A 19,909-nucleotide genomic window follows, 5' to 3' on the forward strand; every position below is an offset into this window, starting at 1 on the left:
TCTGGTCTCCCACATTTGCATGAAATTTAAATGGCATCAATTGAGAACATAGTCTGTGGCTATGTCTTGATAGTCATACTGCCTTTTTTAAATATATGAGAAATTTTGGGAATGATTAAGATTGATAAATAATCTTAGATTGAATGCCTCTGTTGGCATATTCTCTATTGCTCCAGGTATGTTATTATACAGACCAGAATACCATAGAGACTTGGTGGTGGGCTATTTTGACTAAAGACAATTACCTACAGTATCAACCACTGTGTAGCTTTTTATTAATACGGGGGGTTGTCTTTTCAGAACCCTCTGATGCAGATTAATAATGACGTTAATATCAGTAAACCAATAACATTTTCCTGCATTGGTCTGTTTTAGGCTAGTGTCTCCTGAGCCACCACCAAAGGGCTTTCTGGTGATGGGTTCAAAGTTCAGATACAGTGGAAGGACCCAGGCCCAGACACGGCAGGCCAGCGCTCTGATTGATCGGCCCGCTCCCCACTTTGAACGGTCCACTAGCAAGAGATACCTTCTTTCTCGCAGTCTAGATGGAGGTTAGAACACTTTCGTTTTTCTCTACTTTGCTTTTTGCTGTAGCAAAAATGTCTGCATTTTGGACAGACTCGATATTGTAGCTTTCCACTACTTTCAGTCTTTCACAATGGACACAGTTAATCTAGGAGTAAATAATAGTTACACATATCTTGTTCAGTGGTGACCATGTCGCTACAATCATTATGAGGAATCTTTATTCCTCTTCAATAAATAAATGTCAAGATATTGTGATTTATAAAAAAATAAACCTTTTTAGATCATGCGTATGAACTCTTTTTCCTGGAGTGAGAAAAGTAATTATGTAAACAGCGATTTTAAACTCTGTTTTCATGTCGATATACACATTTGCATTGAATACTCCAATCGCATTAATGGCGATAAATACTGAAATTACATAATTTTACAAAAAATATAATTACATGATTTTATTAACAATAGGCTAAATAATTTTCCAGTGGTATGCTATGTTTTAATGACAGTGAGGAGTGCTATAGGTCCACAATAATTCATCTTTAAACTAAACTACAGATCACATGTTATGAGAAATATTTTAGCAAGAACAATGATCAATGATGCGCACTTACTTTGATATTATGGTGAACACTGCTAGATTCAGTGCTCGAACGGTCCATTGTCCAGTATAGAACCAATGATAATAGCTTACAACTGCAGCTGCACGGAGGTGTTTATGTTGTGTGAAGGCATCTCAAAAACATAATGAAAAATACCACTATATTTGAAGGATATAACTAGGAGAAAACGATAATATTTGCATGTTTTCTTTTTAAAATACTTTGTCAGTGACGAGCCAAATCAAACAATAGTATTTACACTGCAATAAATATGGGCCTATCTGTTTCCACTAAAAATAGCTAAAAGATGTTCATCAGCAAAACTGTATACATTTAATTTGATTTGAAATGTTTTTAAACAACTGAAATACTATTTGGCCAGTGTAAAAGAATGAGATCAACTCTATTCTAAAATATATCTGACAACAACTTTAAACCATTTTGTTTTATGGATATTTTCACATATTTTTTATAAAACATAACAAGGATACTGGATATTTTTTAGCAATAAAAATTTATGTGTATGGCACAAATGGCATTATAGTCCCCATCTCATATGTCTCGGTGTTAAACATGGTGTCACATGCATGGGAATATGCATGGAAATGATATGCAAATAAGGTTATGCATAGTAAAACAAGGCGTTGTAACTCCATATATGGTTATTTCAGGGAGGAGACGAGGTGGAGATGCACGTACGCACAATCTTCCACTGACTGGGATTTATAAAGGGATTTTTGTGCAGGTTCTGGTGTATGGTTTTATGAACCTGAAAACTTTTGTGAGTACGCAAAATCTAGCTTTTGTGCTTACGTACACTTTTAGGATGAAATCTACGGAGAGTTTTATAAATGAGACCCCTGATGTCTAATGGTAAAACAATTTGGCTTGCTGTCCTCAACGGAAACTCAAACCCAGGGCTCCGCTTGAGCTCTGAGTTCAATATACTGTATATACTGTATAGACTGGTAATGATGATTGACAGGACTGAGTAATTAGGCTCCTCCCAAACCTACGTTTGGAACTTCATAAAAAGAAAACAAGTAGATAGTGCTAGTGTTAGAGGGTCAAAAGTAGATGGAGTAGATTATAGAAGGAATCCGAAAGGAAACTGTAACAAGGAGAACTATACTCAGGTGAGTAATACAGGTAAGTAGATCACCCAGTACTTCAAGGTCTTAGTCATAGACCAGACAGTGATGAGTGTGGCATTGAGGCACAGCATCTCATTCCGGCTTTTTCAGGAACAGGGTTACAGTCAAGTAACCCGAGACGTTCCCTATCAAAAGTTACTCTCAATGCTGCATTTCAGTAACACTAATAGAAATGAGAATACCCACGCTGCTGCACTGGAAGTGTCTGGACCCACCAAGGTTGTGTGGTGTGTGTGCAAACATTAAAGAGGTCTCAGACATGATTCTGGGATGTTGACTTAAGGACATGCAAGCCCGGAATAGCATGGACATCCAAACTTTAGAAGCTGACAAATGTGTGCAGAGAGGACCAGCCTGCCGCATCACACACTTGCTGCAAGGGGACACCTCTTGCCAGAGCCTTAGGATGCAATTCACCTGGTTGAATAGGCCTAACTCCTAGCGGTGAAACTTGACCATGTGCCTCGTAGGCTTAGGCAATAGCATCCCTCACCCAATGTCATAGCATATCTAAAGCTGCTCTGACTTATGCAACTGGCTAGTGCGGTGGATGTACTGGACACAGTAAGTGAAGTACTTCTTGCTCCAGTGTCGTAAACAGCGGAGGGCAGAAGGCTTCAAGATCGGATGCACGGAAGAACATGAAAAAGATAATGGAGGGAGGATGCAAAATAGCTTTGGCCAGCCCAGGGGAAAAGTCTAAGCAGGCTGATGAGACTGACAGAGCCTGCAAATCCCCAATTCTCTTCAGAGAAATAGCCATGAGAGAGAGAGAGAGAGAAAAAAAACGTCTTCAGAGTCAAAAACCTGACATGTACCAACTCTAGTGGTACAAAAAGGAGTCCCAACCAGATCCTCTGAGCACTAAGATTATGTCCCATGAAGGGACTGTCGCTCTGGTGGGCGGCCTCAACCGCTGAGCTCCACGAATGAAGCAGACGACTAGGAGGTGCTTTCCCAAAGAAAAGTGACGAAAGTGAAAGTGACGTGACATACAGCCAAGTATGGTGACCCATACGCAGAATTTGTGCTCTGCATTTAACCCATCCAAAGTGCACACACACAGCAGTGAACATGCACACACCGTGAACACACACCCGGAGCAATGAGCAGCCATTTATGCTGCGGCGCCTGGGGAGCAGTTGGTGGTTCAGTGCCTTGCTCAAGGGCAACTCAGGCCTGGTATTGCTGGCCAGAGAATCAAACCCACAACCTTAGGGTTAGGAGTCAAACTCACTCACGACTAGGCCACGACTTTCCCCAATCAATCAGAGCAATCTATGCGTCAGGCCAAATTGGCAGCCACACAGACACTGAAAGTAACAGGACATGTGTCTAAAGACAATTTTTCTTGCAGAAACTCCAGCACTGAAACAACCCAGCATATTGGGTCTGCATGGTTTGTCATACACCAACTTTCGAAAAAGTACCATCTGGGGGCATAATTTCTTCTAGAAGGAGGGAGATCTAGCACTCAGAATAGTATGTACTACATCGGCTGGAAGCCCAGCATCAGTAAGAGGCAAGACCCTTGTTGACGGACCTAGGTCAGGACTCCCGGGAGCAGAGCGATTGGAGGAAATGTGTAAAGACGCAGTCTGGGCCACATATGGGCCATTGCGTCCAGATCTATGGGAGCTGGAGAAGTCAGAGAGCAGTAGAGGGGACATTGTGCTGTTTCCTGTGAAGAAAAGAGGCCTACATCCACTTTGAAAATGTGTCTGACTACCTTGGGGTGGAGTTTCCATTTCCCGTGTTTCCCAGCTTGTCTGGACAGAGAATCTACTCCCACATTCATATGCCCCAGAATGAAAATTTCCATGATGGACAGGAACTTGTCCCATGTCCAAAGCAGAACCTGCTGCGCTAGCCTGATCAGGCAGCGCAAATGCAGTCTGCCCTGGCAGCTTATGTAAGTGACTACCACAGCCTTGCCCCCTGCACTAGGACAACTTAGCCCCTGCTAGAAAATGTATTTCAGGGCCCCAAATACAGCCATCATTCCAAGGCATTGATGTGCCAGTCAAGATGATGTCCTCTCCAGATCACTTGGACTAGACGGTCATTTAAGACCGCTCCCCCAGCCCATGAGAGAAGCGTCTGTCATTAGCTTTTTGAGATGACAACACATGACTAAAGTGGGACCCAAAGTCAGAAAAGGGGTCTGAACCACATAGAGTGGGTATTAAGCCCTTAGTACGTAACCCTTATATGGCTTTCGGGATTGGCCCTTAGACGAAATCCACTGGCTCTGAACCATGTGCAGGACACCCAAAGATTTCCCCTAGATGCAGTTACCATAAGACCTAGAACTTTCCAAAAGTAATGTACAGTAACATTCTGGTGTAGCCTGAAACCCTTCAGGGTGTTTAGTGTGGGTTCGACATATGCAAGAGACTGTGCCCGCATTGCGATTGAATCCCGTACAACCCCTAAATGCATTGTTCCCTGGGCAAAAAAGAAAATGCTTTCATTGAGTCTCAACCCCAGAGACTTTAGATGAGCAAGGACAGCATCCCATTGTTGAAGTGCAAGCTCTTATGACTGGGCTAAATCAGCCAGTCACTGATGCAAATGCTGCATCCATTTATTTTGTTTATGTGCAGGGGGACAAGGCTAGGCTAGACGGAAGAACCCAATACTGGTCAGCTTTGCCCCCGAAAGCAAACCCCATGAACTCCCTGCGTTTTGGCAAAATTTCTAGATGAAAGTATGCATCAGTTCTCAACAACCAATCCCCTGATTGGATCTAAAAGAACAATCATTCACTGCCAGCATTTAGAAAGCAGATCAGTCTGCAAAGATCTAAAATTGGACGCAACCCCCTGTCATTTCTGGGAACCAGAAAATATTGGCTGTAGCAGCTTGACTCTCTGTCTGGGAAGGGAAGATGTTCTATGGTCTCCTTGTCCAGCAGAATTTGCAATTCCTGTGTCAACAAATATGCTTGTTTCGGTTTCACAGTAGTGGAGACCATGCCGTTGAAACACGGAGGATGATACACAAACCGTATCCTGTAGCCCTTTCTACAGTCCTTACAACCCAAGAAGAGATTATTTGGCAGTAGCTTCCATACTGCCAGCTTCTCTAAAAGGGACACTAATTGTGACACTTCGTTTTGCTGGGGGGAATGTTAAAATGTTTGGTGTCCTGAAACATGGAAGGCACAACCGAACATTTAACATTTCACTGGAGACTGCTGCTCCCTGAAACACCGTTGGTGGTGGAGGTTGTACAGTGTTCCCCTAAGGCTGCCAAGAAGGAGCCCCTTCTCTTCTGTTGGAATTTTCCATGGCCCTCCCTGAGGGGACACACCCTTTGTCCTAGGCACAGCCTCAGGACCTCTCTTTGGTCATAATGACTGGTCTTAGGTTTGGCTTCATTTCTGGCTGTAAAGTGCTACGAGCTGCTCCCCAGTCTTTATGATGGGGCGCACGACTCGCCACACTCTCTCTTTGAGCCTCTTGCCTCAGAGGAGCTGGACCGTGTCGGGACTGGGTAGCCGACAGCCCTGTCACTTGAGCACAGTTAGGGAGAAACTTGTTGAAAGCCTCCTCCCGGTGCTCAGATCTTTAAGAAGATTAGCCTGATATGCCTGTAGAACCCCCATGGTGTGCAGTGCAGCACCAGTCTAACCCACTGTGTGAAACGCTTTCCCTCCAAGTGTAGATGTTGCTCCACATGGCTTGTTTTTAGTAAATTTCTAACTGCATCTGGCAGTGGCGGATCCTGGCTTGTGCAGCTGCCTAGGGCGCTTTCTTCTCTTTATACTTAATTTTAGGTGGTTTCTATAGCTTGATATATGACAAATATCAAGCGCGCATAATGTTACGTGATCCATGTAATGTGCTGGGATGAATCTCTCCACTCGCAAGCAGATTTTCTTCACTCACACAAAACTGGATATGTGCTTTTAAATATACATTGTTCTTTTATGAATGATCTCTGCTCTTGCTTAGATATTACGTGTAGGCCTGCACTCAAACATTGGCTTTTTAACTAATTCAGGTGAGGTGTAGGCTTATCTCACTAAATGGAAGCAATCTGATTATAGTCAGCCTTCTCTAGTTATTTATTTTATTAATAGCCTACTTATTTTAGTTAAGTGCTTAAATTGTATTTAGTGCATTTGTATTTTGTTGTTTTTGTATATAGTTTTGCAATAAAAGCGTATCAACCAGGTTCCAGAAAAAATCACTGAGGGTGCTTCTGAAATTAGTGAGGGTGGTCTAGTCTTAATGCACATTTTCACATATTTTATCCCATCTATTGCTATGGTTATCACTATGTAAATCTATGCTACTTCGAGAGTGAATCTCGCAAAGTTCTACATTTTAAATGGATTATGGACTAGAAAGCTTGCAAAGAGTGCTCATAACCACTAAAAAGCTGTCACTCTTTGTTTAGTGCGTGTATACACAATGTATTATAACATACATAGTGCCTCAAACCCACACCCCCCCCCACCCCGGTTGGCCACCCTCTTTTGAGCTCTAGACCCCTGTGTGTCACACGCAAAAGAGGATGTGCTCCATTTTATGTAATGCAAATATGCATGTAAAGATTTGTCCTGTCAAAAGGCTGTTTAATTTGTCCACGGAAACCCTCTCACATTAAAGTGAAACTTTTGCACTTCAGTGAGTGTAAAGGAGTTTTGAAGGTTGCTATCTTCTTTACCTGTGATTTTCTAAAACATTTGAAAATAATAGACATTTTAAGTAGTTAAGCACGTTTTGTGTATGAATTCCTGAATTATTCTATTTGTACTTCTGATGAGATCAAATAATTTGTAATAACAATATACAGTATATAAAAAATAAAAGATTAGATGCAAAGTAATGGTTAAGGGTAATTGTTTAGTGGCTGCATAACTTTGCGTTATATATTTATATAGAAAAATATTTGTATTATGATTAAATTAAATTTTTTGAAAGCAACATATAAAATATAATTAATTAAATTGTAGTGGGTATTTTACCAGTGCCTAGTTCTTTTGTGGATGACTCTTAAAATTGGATTTCCCTGTAACAGGTCAGGATAGATAAATTGTGCACTGTATATAATATAACACAATATTAATGTATTATATATTCTATATTATATATACTACAACTTAATATAACATTACATTAAATATATTAAGAAATCAAATAAGATAAATTTAAATTTTATGTTGACTTCAAGTTGCTTAATTATTTTAATTATCATTAATTATGTATTTAATTATCATATTTTATATATGTTTTTTTACTGGAAACCCAGAAGAAATAAGGTTTCTTTTGTAATGAAAGGTTTCTTTTTTTTTTTTTTTTTTTATTATGTATACACCATTGCTTGTCTTAAATGAAGCATTTTTTTTCCATTGCATGGATAGACTGTATCTGTTCTATGTAAGTTTCTGAACATTCTGCTATTGTGTGTCAAACAGAATTTTGTCAACCGGTATCCACACTGGGTGAAATTCATGATGGTATGTCACAGAAGAGTGAGAGTGAGCAGCCGCAGTTTCTTTCTGGGGATGAAGCTGAGGCCGACCTCAGTCTGGATCAAGACCGGGAACAGGATCAAGAGCATAGCAACAGTGAAGAGACTGTTATGACGCCTACCAGAAAAAAGGACATTAAGGTAATAATACACTATTTCATGGGAAATCAAATATTCAGAAGAAATTTCACAAATTCTACTGCATCTCCTATTTTACTTCCCTGCAATAAATAAATAAACCTGTGTGTGTATTATATATATACACGGGGCGCATACAAGTGGTGTGCATGCGTGACCAAAAAAAAAAAGTGCTGTGTAAATAGTTAAGACCACTCATTTGGCTGACAAGTGGTCTACAAACAACGATTGAGATTGACTAACTGCAATACAGTATAAGATTTCCAATCAAACTGAAAGCAGGGCCGGCTCCAGGCATGGGTAGGGTTGGGCTAAGCCCACCCAATCAGAATTAGATAAAGATTCCATTAATTATTATTATTTTATTTATTTTTTTGTGCATAGATTAAAACTAATCTGAATCCGACTGTATTTTGAGAAGTTTAAGCTATAGCTTGAGACGGATACAGAGAAAGAGAACAAAGAGGTTTATTATTATTATTATTTACTAAAGAATTTTTTTTTTATTTTGTTATGAAATTGCATGATTGTAACGATGAATAACTCGGCATGGCAATTTCATCCGAAGGTCTCTGGTGGACAGCCAGACCCATTGACCAGGTTGGAAAGTGTGTCCAGGGCGTCGACGACGGTCGGCCTGTTCCTTCAGGCGCCGTACAGCTTGTTGTAGGTGTACGTGGGCTTGATTCCATGTGTCCTCGCTTCGTTGAAGCCAATCAGTTACAGAGGGAACATTGGTGGGTTCACCTGACCAGGGGAACATGGGTGGTTGTTACCCTAGAATGCATTTGAAGGGGGTGATCCCGGTGGATGGCTTGATCAGGGAGTTCTGTGCATATTCGGCCCATAGGAGAAAACGAGACCAGTCCTCTTGATGGGAGCTGCAGTAGGAGCGGAGGAACCGAGTGAGCTCCTGGTTGAGGCGTTCCACTTGACCGTTGGCCTCGGGGTGATAACCAGACGTGAGACTTACGTTGACCCCTAGAGCTTGAAAGAAATCCTTCCATAAACGAGAGGTGAATTGAGGACCTCTATCCGAAACGATGTCGTCAGGTATGCCGTAAAAACCTAAACACCCAATTACACAGGAGTTCGGCGGTCTGAAGAGCAGTGGGGAGTTTGGGTAGAGAGAATGAGGCGACATGCTTTGGAGAATCGATCGATGATTGTGAGTATGACCGTGGTTTCCTTGGGATAGGGGTAAGTCTGTGATGAAGTCTATGGCAAGGTGTGACCAGGGTCGTTGAGGGATAGGAAGAGGTTGAAGGAGTCCAGCTGGTAGTTGACGAGGGGGGTTTTGTGCATGTTACACGTCTGACAGTTCTGAATGAATTTAATAGTGTCGGGGTTGATTGTTTCCCACCAGAAGCGGTTCTTGAGGAGATGGAGTGTGGCTGTGATGCCGGGGTGACCAGAGGCAGGAAGACAGTGGATATGATCCAGGACTTGATCACGGTAGGGGGCAGGTACGTAGGTTTTATCCGGTGGACAGGTGGCTGGTGATGCTTCTTGTGAATTGTGCTGTTCTATTAGGGTCATTATATCCCACTGGATGGGAGCAACCCACCACATGGAAGGGCAAGATGCGTTCGGGGGTTGAGATGGAGGGGTCATCATCATGGATACGTGACAAAGCATCGGCTTTAGTATTCTTGGAACCTGGGCGATATGTGACATTGAACTGAAACCGGGAGAAGAACAAGGACCATCTGGCTTGGCGTGGGTTGAGTCTTTTGGCAGAGCGTAGGTATTCCAGATTTTTATGATCCGTAAAGACGGTGAAAGGGATGAATAGCCCCTTCGAGCCAATGTCTCCACTCTTCAAACGCTGCTTTCATGGCTAACAGTTCTCTGTCTCCCACATCATAATTCCTCTCCACCGGGTTGAGCTTGCGGGAGTAGAAAGCACAGGGATGAAGTTTCTCCTGAGGGCCTGGTCGCTGTGAGAGAACGGCCCCAATGCCAGTATTGGATGCGTCAACTTCGACTAAGAAGGGGAGAGAAGGGTCAGGGTGATGCAGGATAGGAGCAGTGACAAAGCGTTCCTTTAATTCCTTAAAGGCTTGACGGGGGGCCTCGGACCAGGTGAGACGATGTGTACCTTTTTTGATCATAGAAGTGAGAGGACTGACGACTGTACTGAAATTTCTGATGAAGCGTCTGTAGAAATTGGCAAACCCCAGGAACCGTTGTAGCTCCTTGAGAGTCTGAGGCTCTGGCCACTTGAGTACAGCAGAGACCTTACTGTCATCCATGGCAACTCCCCCCGGACTGATGACATAACCCAGGAAGGTAGTGGATGTAGTGTGAAACTCACACTTCTCGGCTTTGGCGTACAGTTGATGTTCGATGAGGCGCTGTAGCACAGTTCTGACGTGTTTAATATGATCCTGTAGGGTATTGGAGTAGATGAGGATATCGTCAATGTAGACCACAACAAACTTGTTCAGCATGTCCCTGAAGACATCATTAATGAAAGCCTGGAAGATGGACGGACTATTGACCAGTCCAAACGGCATAACCCGGTATTCATAGTGCCCGTTGGTTGTAGAAAAGGCCGTCTTCCATTCGTCACCCTCTCTGATGCGAATCAGGTTGTAAGCACAGCGTAAGTCAAGTTTGGTGTAGTATTGGGCAGTGCGAAGTTGTTCTAATGCAGCTGGAACCAGGGGAAGGGGATAACGGTACTTCACCGTGATCTCGTTGAGACCACGGTAATCAATGCAGGGTCTCAGACTGCCGTCTTTCTTCTTGACGAAGAAGAAACCAGCGGATGCAGGGGAAGTGGAAGGAAGTATGAAGCCTTTTTCAAACTCTTCCTTGATGTATTTAGTCATGGCTTCGGATTCTGGGAGTGACAGTGGAAACACACGACCTTTGGGTGGATTGTGACCTGGTAGGAGATCGATAGCACAGTCATGGGGTCGATGAGATGGTAATGTGTTTGCTTGGGTTTTGCTGAATGCTGCCTTGAGATCGTGATATTCCGCTGGTAGATTGGGAAACCTCGGATGACTCCTCGTTAATCACCAACGAGTGCACTGGGAGAGGAGAAATGGTAGATAGACATTTTGTTTGACATTTAGCGCTCCACTTTAATATCTGACCTTCCCTCCATGATACTAGTGGATCGTGCAGTCTCAGCCATGGTAGTCCCAGAATTATGGGTGTATTAGACGTGGGCAGAACGTAGAACTGAATGACCTCCTGGTGCAGTAAACCGGTTGTCATGGATAGACTTTGAGTAAGATGAGTGATGATACCAGTTCCCAGGGGACGACCATCTATGGTAGCTACAGACAGAGAGTTAGCACAGGGTATTAATGATACTTTGTTTGTTCTTGCAAACTCAGCTGACATGAAGTTCCCAGCCGCTCCAGAATCCAGTAAAGCAAATGTGGTCACTTGAACGTTGTTAATGGTTAGTTTCAGGGGTACAATCACACAGTTTACAGGATGGAGAGAGTGTAAGGATTCACTCACCAATTTGGACGAGGCAGATGAGGGACGTGAAGGACAGCTGGCACGTTGATGACCTGGGGATCCACAATACAGACATAGACGATTTGCCAAGCGACGATTCCTTTCTTCAGATGAGATTGTCAATTGCTATTGTCAGTTCGATGAAATCATTCAAACTTTTCCCTTCATCTCGACATGCCAGTTCAGTTTGTAATTCATGACTTAAACCTTTCCGAAACAGAACTTTTAAGGTGTCACTCACCCAGGTCGTTTGTGCTGCCAGTGTGCGGAAGTTCATAGCATACTCAGCAGCTGAAGAGTTCCCTTGAGAAAGCTCTAGCAAGTGTTCACCAGCGCTCTTTCCCTCCTTGGGATGATCGAAAACCTCACGGAAGCGTGTGAGGAAATCGTTGAAGGAGGGGAAAGATGACCCATCCGTGCGCCATACAGCGGTAATCCAGTCAAGAGCCCTTCCGGTTAACAAAGAGCAAACAAAGGCAATCTTACCGTTGTCAGTGGAATAGAGCATGGGTTGTTGTTCCACAAACAGCGAACATTGAAGTAAGAAGCCTTTACATTTATTAGGGTCACCGTCGAATTTCTCAGGAAACGCCAGTCGTGGGTTAATCTGAGAGGGCGTGGGAACCGCATGTGTAATGGCGGCCGCTGGTGGCGCGGGTGTTGTGACAACAGGACTGTGGAGATTCTGAATAGCTGTCACCAATTCCTCCGTGACGGCGGTAAGACGATTTAACTGTTGCTGATTAGCAGCGATCTGACTTGCCTGAGCTGTCAGGTTGTTGCAGAGATGTTCATATACTGCTGGATCTTGTCCGGGCGAGGTCTTCTGTAACGATGAATAACTCGACTTGGGATCCATTTGCAAGCTTTTATTTGAACACTCGTAGTCGTACAGGCGAAGGGTCAGGATCAGCAAACACAGTGTCACAGGAATATCAGAATCGTAGTCAATACCAAGCAGTGGGTCAGGGTAACAAGCAAGTATCACAGTCCGTATAACAATCAGGGTTCAAAGGTAGGCAGCAAAGGTTCACAGATCGATAAACAACAAAGGTAGGCAACTGGGAAAACAAGACAGGGTAAAACGCTCAGAAATGCTAGCCGTGGCAGTAACAAGACCTCGCAAAGAGGTGATGCAAAGGTCTGGCTTATATGGCAGTCTCTGATAGGGAACACCTGGCCGGTGATCAGTCCAAGGTACGGGGCTTATGGGTAATGTAGTCAGTATCAGTGTACGTGAGTGTTTGGATGCATGTAAGTGTCAGTATTCGGGTGATGGTGCCCTCTGCTGGCCACTGGAGGGACTCACGGGGTTCGTATCCGTGACAATGATATTCTAGGCTGCCCATGAAAGCTTTTTTTTTTTTTTTTAATTTAATTGAGGGCATGATTTTCATCCAATAAAAATATGTATCCCCAACTTATAAAAAACTAATTCATATGATGAAATGTAACTGTAATGTAAATTGTAAATTGAGCCAACTCAATTTAATAAAATGTAGTTTAAATGAAATTGATACATTGATGAAGGGATTGTTCATGCTTAATCATTATTAGCTGGAAAATAAATTATTAGGCAGACATCCTTCTACACTCAAAAAAGAAAGAAAGAAAAAAAAAAACAAGATTTACTTAACATTAGGCATGAGCCAACTTGTTAGGCATATATCCATAAGATGGTTTTGTTACATTCATGGAATACCCAAAGTATTTTTTTATTAAAGCAACTTTGATTTATGTTAGCAGGTCCTTAACCCAAGCACATGCGGTACACTTCACCACAATGGTAACCCCCAAAGCATAAATGTACTGATAATTAATGTAATTCAAGCTAATTTAATGAGATCACACCAATTTCATTTGACATATTCTGTGAATGTTCCCTGAACATAATTCACTCTTGTTGATCCAACCAGTCCAGAGTTGCATGAGTTTTATGCGTTTTTATGAAAATGGAAATGCCTGTTAGAGTTTTTAATGTTTAGTTATTTTGAACATTTAAAAGAGTTCAAACAACATAAAGTGATGTTTCTTTTTGTTTGTCAGCTACAGAGATCTGCTTATTATTGGATTCATTGTGTGGCTAGCTACCTTCTTGTTTGTATTTTAGTATTCCCTTGGATCTACACACCTGCAGTAAAAGGATTTATCTTTTCCTATTTGGAGCACTACAATTTTTCTTTAGTTAAAAGAAAAATTTCACACTCATCACTTTTTTTCTCTTTTTTTCACTTTTTTAATTCTCACACTTAGTGTTTAACCGCTTTTTCTGTATAGGTTATGTAGCAACGAGAAAGCATTACCTTAAAATGCAGATCATTATGCATGTGCAAGGAAATCCATCCAAATGAAATATACCTTTTTATCTCTGTATCTCAAATGCCAATGATTACCTCCATGCCAAAGTGCCGACACCTGCTCTAGTTTGGGGCATTTTATTATTCTCTAATTACTCCAACGTCTCCAGATATGTGCTGTTACTTCACTGGATTAAAAGTTGTTGTGTACATTGTCTGCGTAAAGATGATGTTCCATATATACATCTAACTGAAATCTTCCAAAAATCTTTTTTCCTATCTGATCCTGTTTAATCCTGATCTTTTCTTGCTCTTGTAGAAGGCTTTGCTCTTGTGTTTCTTGCTCTCCTGACCTTGTCTGTAACTAACATCAACCTTGATCCTGTTTATTCCCCATCTCTACTGCTTTCATCTACCTGTCATCTACACTTGAAAAAGGATTCAACACCTCTACACAAGCAGGAGGTATCTCTTCCTTAAGGTTCTTCTGTTGAACATGTTTTTGTCTAGAGCTAGTTACCCTAGTGAAAAATAAATATACTAAAATGTTATTTATATATATTTGAAATACATTTATATTACACTAAGTATACTACAAATACACAAGTTACATTAAGTATTTATGTACTTAGTAAAAATACCCTGCAATTCTACTTTTGGTATACTAAACTGGTATACTTAAAGACTGCCAAATTGGAACAACTAATTTTGTACTTAATGCACTTTAATTGTGGGGAAATAATGCTGAAGTCTAACTAAATGTATACTTAAGTATTTTTGATTATGCTAAAGTTGAACTATAGCAAGCATACTTTAGGTACACTTTAAATATCTTGCATTTAACAACTGATATTATTCAAAGATCATACAATCCTCATCAATAGTGACATTAAAACACATTTTAGGCTTAATATTAAGAAATGTACTCCAAACAAAGTTTAGCTATAATTTTTATGTTAATAGATTTGAACTATACTTAGCATTAAATGTATTTTAGCTATATTACTTTTTTACTAGGGTAGTATGACAGTTATCTGCAGCAGAAAGGAATAAACCAGAAAAGGTTGTGCTGTATAATTTATAGACATACAGTGGAAGATAGATTTGCTTGGCTACAGAAAGGGCTGTGTCTCAAATGAGTCAAAACAAGAATCAAACCACTCTCTCTCTCAAGGCATCCAGTACTACCACTATAAAGTCCATAATACACTGCGTGGCGGAAAAAAAGTCCCTGTCTGGATTTAAATAAGCAAATTCAAAAGGGTATAAGATTGCATCATTATTGCAGTGATTAATATGTTTCTGGCATGTTGTATGTTTGGCAACAATTCTTTTAACCATAACTGATGCAGTGAATGGCTTTTTATTTCTCAAGCAACCATGTTGCAAGATGTACCTATGTCTACGGTGGCCAAGAAAGCTCAACACACTGCAAATGAAAATAACACATGCAAACAGAAAAAAAACACCTACAAATTAAGAAAACATCTTCATCAATTTAACAACATGTGCTGAAAATACTCACAACACAACAAAAAACAGAAATGCACTGTAAAATAGATGGAAATAAAATGTGGGAGTATAAATACAATACGCATACCCTAGAAAAAATGTGATATATTTAAAATACATTTCTTACTAAGTATAGTTAAAATCTATTAACATATTTGCTGACAGATAACTCAAGACTTACTGATCTAAAAATGATAATTAAACTTTATTTGGCATACTACTTGTGCACAATGCACATTTCTTAATATTAAGTCTAAAATGTGTTTTTAATGTCACTTTTGATGAGAACTGTATGATCTTTGAATAATATCGGTCTTTAAATGCAAAATATGTAAAGTGTTCCCGAAGGGTACTTGCTAATAGTTTCACTTTAGCACAATCAAATACACTAAGCATATCTTTAATTGAACTTCAGTACACAAATACTCACAAAACAAACAAATACAGAAATGTGCTGCAAATGCTCACAACACAGACAAATACAGAAATGTGCTGCAAATATGCACAGGCCAAATTGGAACTGTTTAAGGGAACCACAAAGTGATGAATGTGACTGGAACATGCTTATCAATGTTTGCTTTGAAAGGTGAGATTTTTGTTTATTTGAACATCCTGATTTTATGTTTCCTTAGCTTTTTTGGATATTATTAACCTAAATAAGCTGACAAAATACACATTTACTGTAACTGTGTTACAGTGTAACTGTGGCTAACTTTTACCTATTCCTTTGACCGATATTATTCAAAGACCATACAGTTCTCATCAAAAGTGACATTAAAAACACATTTTAGACTTAATATTAAGAAATGTGCATTGTGCACAAGTAGTATGCCAAATAAAGTTTAATTATAATTTTTAGATCAGTAAGTCTTGAGTTATCTGTCAGCAAATATGTTAATAGATTTTAACTATACTTAGTATGAAATGTATTTTAAATATATCACATTTTTTCTAGGGTATGCATATTGTATTTATACTCTCACATTTTATTTCCCTCTATTTTAGAACACTTGATGATTATCTAATCAAAATAACAAAATATTGCAGTCATACAACTGATGAGAAATGGGACAACACACAGGAGGTGTTACATTCAATTCAAGTTTATTTTATCACCAAACAGGTTAAAGTTAACTTCAAGAATGAACAAAAAGTGGCCTATATGAGTTTGATTTGTTTGTGCCGGCTACATGAACATAACAATTAGCTTTCTTTCTCACATCAATAAGCTTCAAAGTAATGAATGTGTAAAAGTGTCCAGCTGGAAATAAGCTAATGCAAATAGATGACAATAGTTGGGTCGTAAAAAAATAAATAAAATAATAATAATAATTTGCATGTCACATTTGTTTTAACCGCTTCAAGTACTACTAATTTAAGCATCCTCTGAGGCTTGACGGCAAACATACTGCTGCTCTCCACTAATGCAGCATCTAGGTAACAAATTAATTAATTTAAAATTATGTGGAAACATGTACTGTAATGTACTGTATACACATCATTTTGTTGTCTGTTTTAAATCCTCATCTGAAGTGTGCCATTCTGTGCAGCTCACGTCTCACATATAATTTTATGATATTTTTTTTTTAAAGCAGCAAAGTCAGTGATTAACCACTAGAGGTTGCTCTCATACTGTATAATGACAGGGGCCATTCTCAGTTGCTCCAGTGATGGATGCAACCTGGAAAAACAATCAGGAATGGATTTTTGCTGATAACCAATTTTTCCAGCAATTAGCTAATGGCGACAATTAATAGGCAAAACCGATCAAAGGTCGACCTCTAATTCTACGGAAGGGAAGGCCAGCAGAACTTGTTCTAAAGCAGTTGATTGGTGCATTTCTCACACAAATGACTAGTGTAGTCAGGTATGGGATGTCGAGGCTTATGCTGTTGATGCTTGCTCTGTTTCCTGGAGGCAGGAAGTTTTTTTTTTTTGGAGGTGTCAGGGGATTACATTTTAGACAGGGCCTCTGTTTTTGAATTCCTTACAGGGGTCATTGGATGTGACATGCACTTTTACAAGTAGTTTGACATGAAATGTGTGTTGGCAGTGTGTGTACACAACCACCCTATAATTTTTTTTTTTTTTTTTTTAAATCTTAAATCATTTCCCCTTTCTCATATCAAGCCATTCACACTGTCTGTGTGATGTCACACAGATCCAGGTCCCTCCCACAATTGTTGATTGACACTAGCGTTTTACCTTAGACCCACCCTGAGTGATCTGTGAACAGTCCACCATTTTTCGACACCGAAGCAGAGGTAGACAAGAATGGCTCATAAGTGACTGAGGTGTTCTGTTGTTGGATGTTATAATGAACATAGCAGTCGTCATTCACTCCTGACATCTGAGAAACTCAAGTTGATTAATTTTGTTTTTGAAGGGAATGCACCCCACAATCTACTTAAATGCGTTTAGGTTCGCTCAAATCATTTTGATCCAGCCTCACCTACAGAAGAAATGAATATAAGGTTATTTTATAAATCTTTGCAAATTGCCTTTCTTAATAATGTGCTAGTTAGCCATTTTCGCGGCTAAATGTGGCTAAAGTAAACAGTCTCCGGCACCAATAACCTCGTGGGCAGCATGTCGACATGTAGCGCCGTTGTGCTTCAGGTGTCCCATGTCTGAGTCCCGGCTCACGGACCTTTCCCGATCCCATCCTCCCTCTCGCTCTCCAACTTCGTTTCCTGTCAAACTACTGTCCTATCAAATAAAAGGCAAAAACCCCAAAAATAAATCTAAAAAAAGGGTGTTGTTTTACACCACCATTGAGAAATTTTTACCAAAGTATGTTATAGACTTTTCATAAAGACCCTAAAGATTTATATCAACTTGTGGAAAATTGGCATCCGATGACCCCTTTAAGACATAGTCAATGAGGGTGCTGTCTCTCTTTTAGGGCTGACTTAATGGCAAGGAGTTGCAAGTTACTCACATCATAATTTGGCACACTATTTCCCTGTTTAATACTGTAAAGCTGTAAATCTGCATTGCAAAAAGCGCTATATAAATATAAATAGATAACCAAGCAAATTACATAATAATACATCAAGCCAATTACATAATAATACATTTAAAAAAAGGACTAGTATGTTGGTGTCACGCCATAGACTTTTCTGTGTGTTTTGTTTAGTTTCCTACGTGTCCTGTGTGCCTTTAATTCTAGTTTCCCTTGTGTTCTCCTATTCCCATATTTGGTCTTCCTGTTCCTGCTCCCTGATTGTTTCCAATTTAATTACTGGTGTGTCTTGTCTTCCCCTGATTAAGTTGTGTACTTAAGGAGTGTTTTGTTCAGAGTTCTTCATCTAGAACTGATGGTAGTATCAATCCCTATGTCCTGTGATTTCCTTTGTGCAAATAAAGTCTGTTATTATTTTGGACTCTCCTTTGTCTCCTCGCTCCGACACAGTAGGCACCGCGTGACAGAATACCGGACCAGAACATAAAGTGAGCGGTACCTCTTCTTCCCGAGTTTTTTTCCATTTTTGAAAGTGTTTTAGTTCCCCCGCCCTCCCCCACGATTATGGAGATTGCGGCACGCTTCATTGCCCTAGTCCATAGAGATCTCCCCTTCATCGAGTATGTCAGGGAGTTCTGCGGGCTCACTGTAGCGATGGCTTTAGATGACGGCACCATCAACTCTCTGTTCTGGCACCGGGCCAATTACCATCACCTCATGGATCTTTCAGACACCACAGGACTAAGCTGGAGGGAAGGGATCCTCCGGTGTCTGGAGAACATCCAGCCCCGAGCCAGAACCAGCTCGCAGGCAGCACCGATTGTCAAGCCCGTGGACCGCGCTGATGTCTAGCCCGCAGGCCGTGGCATTCCCAAGTCTGCCAGCCATTATATCATGCCATGGAATTTTCTGTGTGTTTTGTTTAGTTTCCTACGTGTCCCGTGTGCCTTTAGATCTAGTTTCCCTTCTGTTTTCCTATTCCCATCTTTGGACTTCCTGTTCCTGCTCTCTGGTTGTTTCCAATTTGATTCCAGGTGTGTCTCGTCTTCCACTGATTAAGTTGTGTACTTAAGGAGTGTTTTGTTCAGAGTTCTTTGTCCGGTATTGATAGTCAATCCTACGTGTGGTTTCCTTTGTGCAAATAAAGTCTGTTATTATTTTGGACTCTCCTTTTTCTCCCTGCTGCACACTGCTGGAGTAGGCACAGCGTGACAGTTGGCTTTGTAACATTCTATGATATAGAATATAAGTTATATCACTGTAACAATATAAAAACTTCACAATCACGGGAAGAAGGAGGTGGGAACCGGCGGACATTCAAATAAAACTTTAATAACCAAATAAAGATAAAACACAAAATAAAACCCAGGCCTGGTCCTCTCTCGTCCTTCACTGTCGTCGCTCTTCTTTTGTATTCTCCCAATCTCCTCCGTGGGACTCGAGACCGGTGAGTGGAGCAGGTGTCGCTCATTTCCCAATCACTCCACCAGCCTCGCTCCGTTCCCACGGCTCTCGGCCCCGCCCCACTCGTCACAATCACCCACTCTTATACTTTGTGTCAGTTAATGTCTAATTTTCCAAAGAAGAACCCATATATTCCGCGGTAAAGTACATTATTAACAACAAAATAGTTATATGATATACCAAGCTTCAATGAACATTACACCAAATCAGTTTTTGGACACATAACATGGTTACTGCAAATTTTATTATTATGAAAGTCTGTTGCTTACTGGCTCTGAATACACATAC

General features: G+C 40.7%; 1 protein-coding gene across 11 annotated transcripts in view; it reads left to right on the plus strand.

The window, feature by feature from the left end:
- LOC109048680 (band 4.1-like protein 1) overlaps window positions 1–19,909 on the plus strand; it is a 240,614-nt gene that overhangs the window by 176,803 nt on the left and 43,902 nt on the right. For 10 of the 11 annotated variants that reach the window (XM_042733367.1, XM_042733365.1, XM_042733364.1 and 7 more), the window contains 3 exons: window positions 376–551; window positions 7,707–7,903; window positions 14,119–14,145. In XM_042733367.1, coding sequence (XP_042589301.1) covers window positions 376–551; window positions 7,707–7,903; window positions 14,119–14,145 — 400 coding nt within the window. The remainder of the gene's footprint in view (window positions 1–375; window positions 552–7,706; window positions 7,904–14,118; window positions 14,146–19,909) is intronic. The other variant, XM_042733366.1, reaches the window with a different exon arrangement.

This window comes from Cyprinus carpio, chromosome B11 (genome assembly GCF_018340385.1).
Source record: "Cyprinus carpio isolate SPL01 chromosome B11, ASM1834038v1, whole genome shotgun sequence".
NCBI classification, from domain to species: Eukaryota; Metazoa; Chordata; class Actinopteri; order Cypriniformes; family Cyprinidae; genus Cyprinus; species Cyprinus carpio.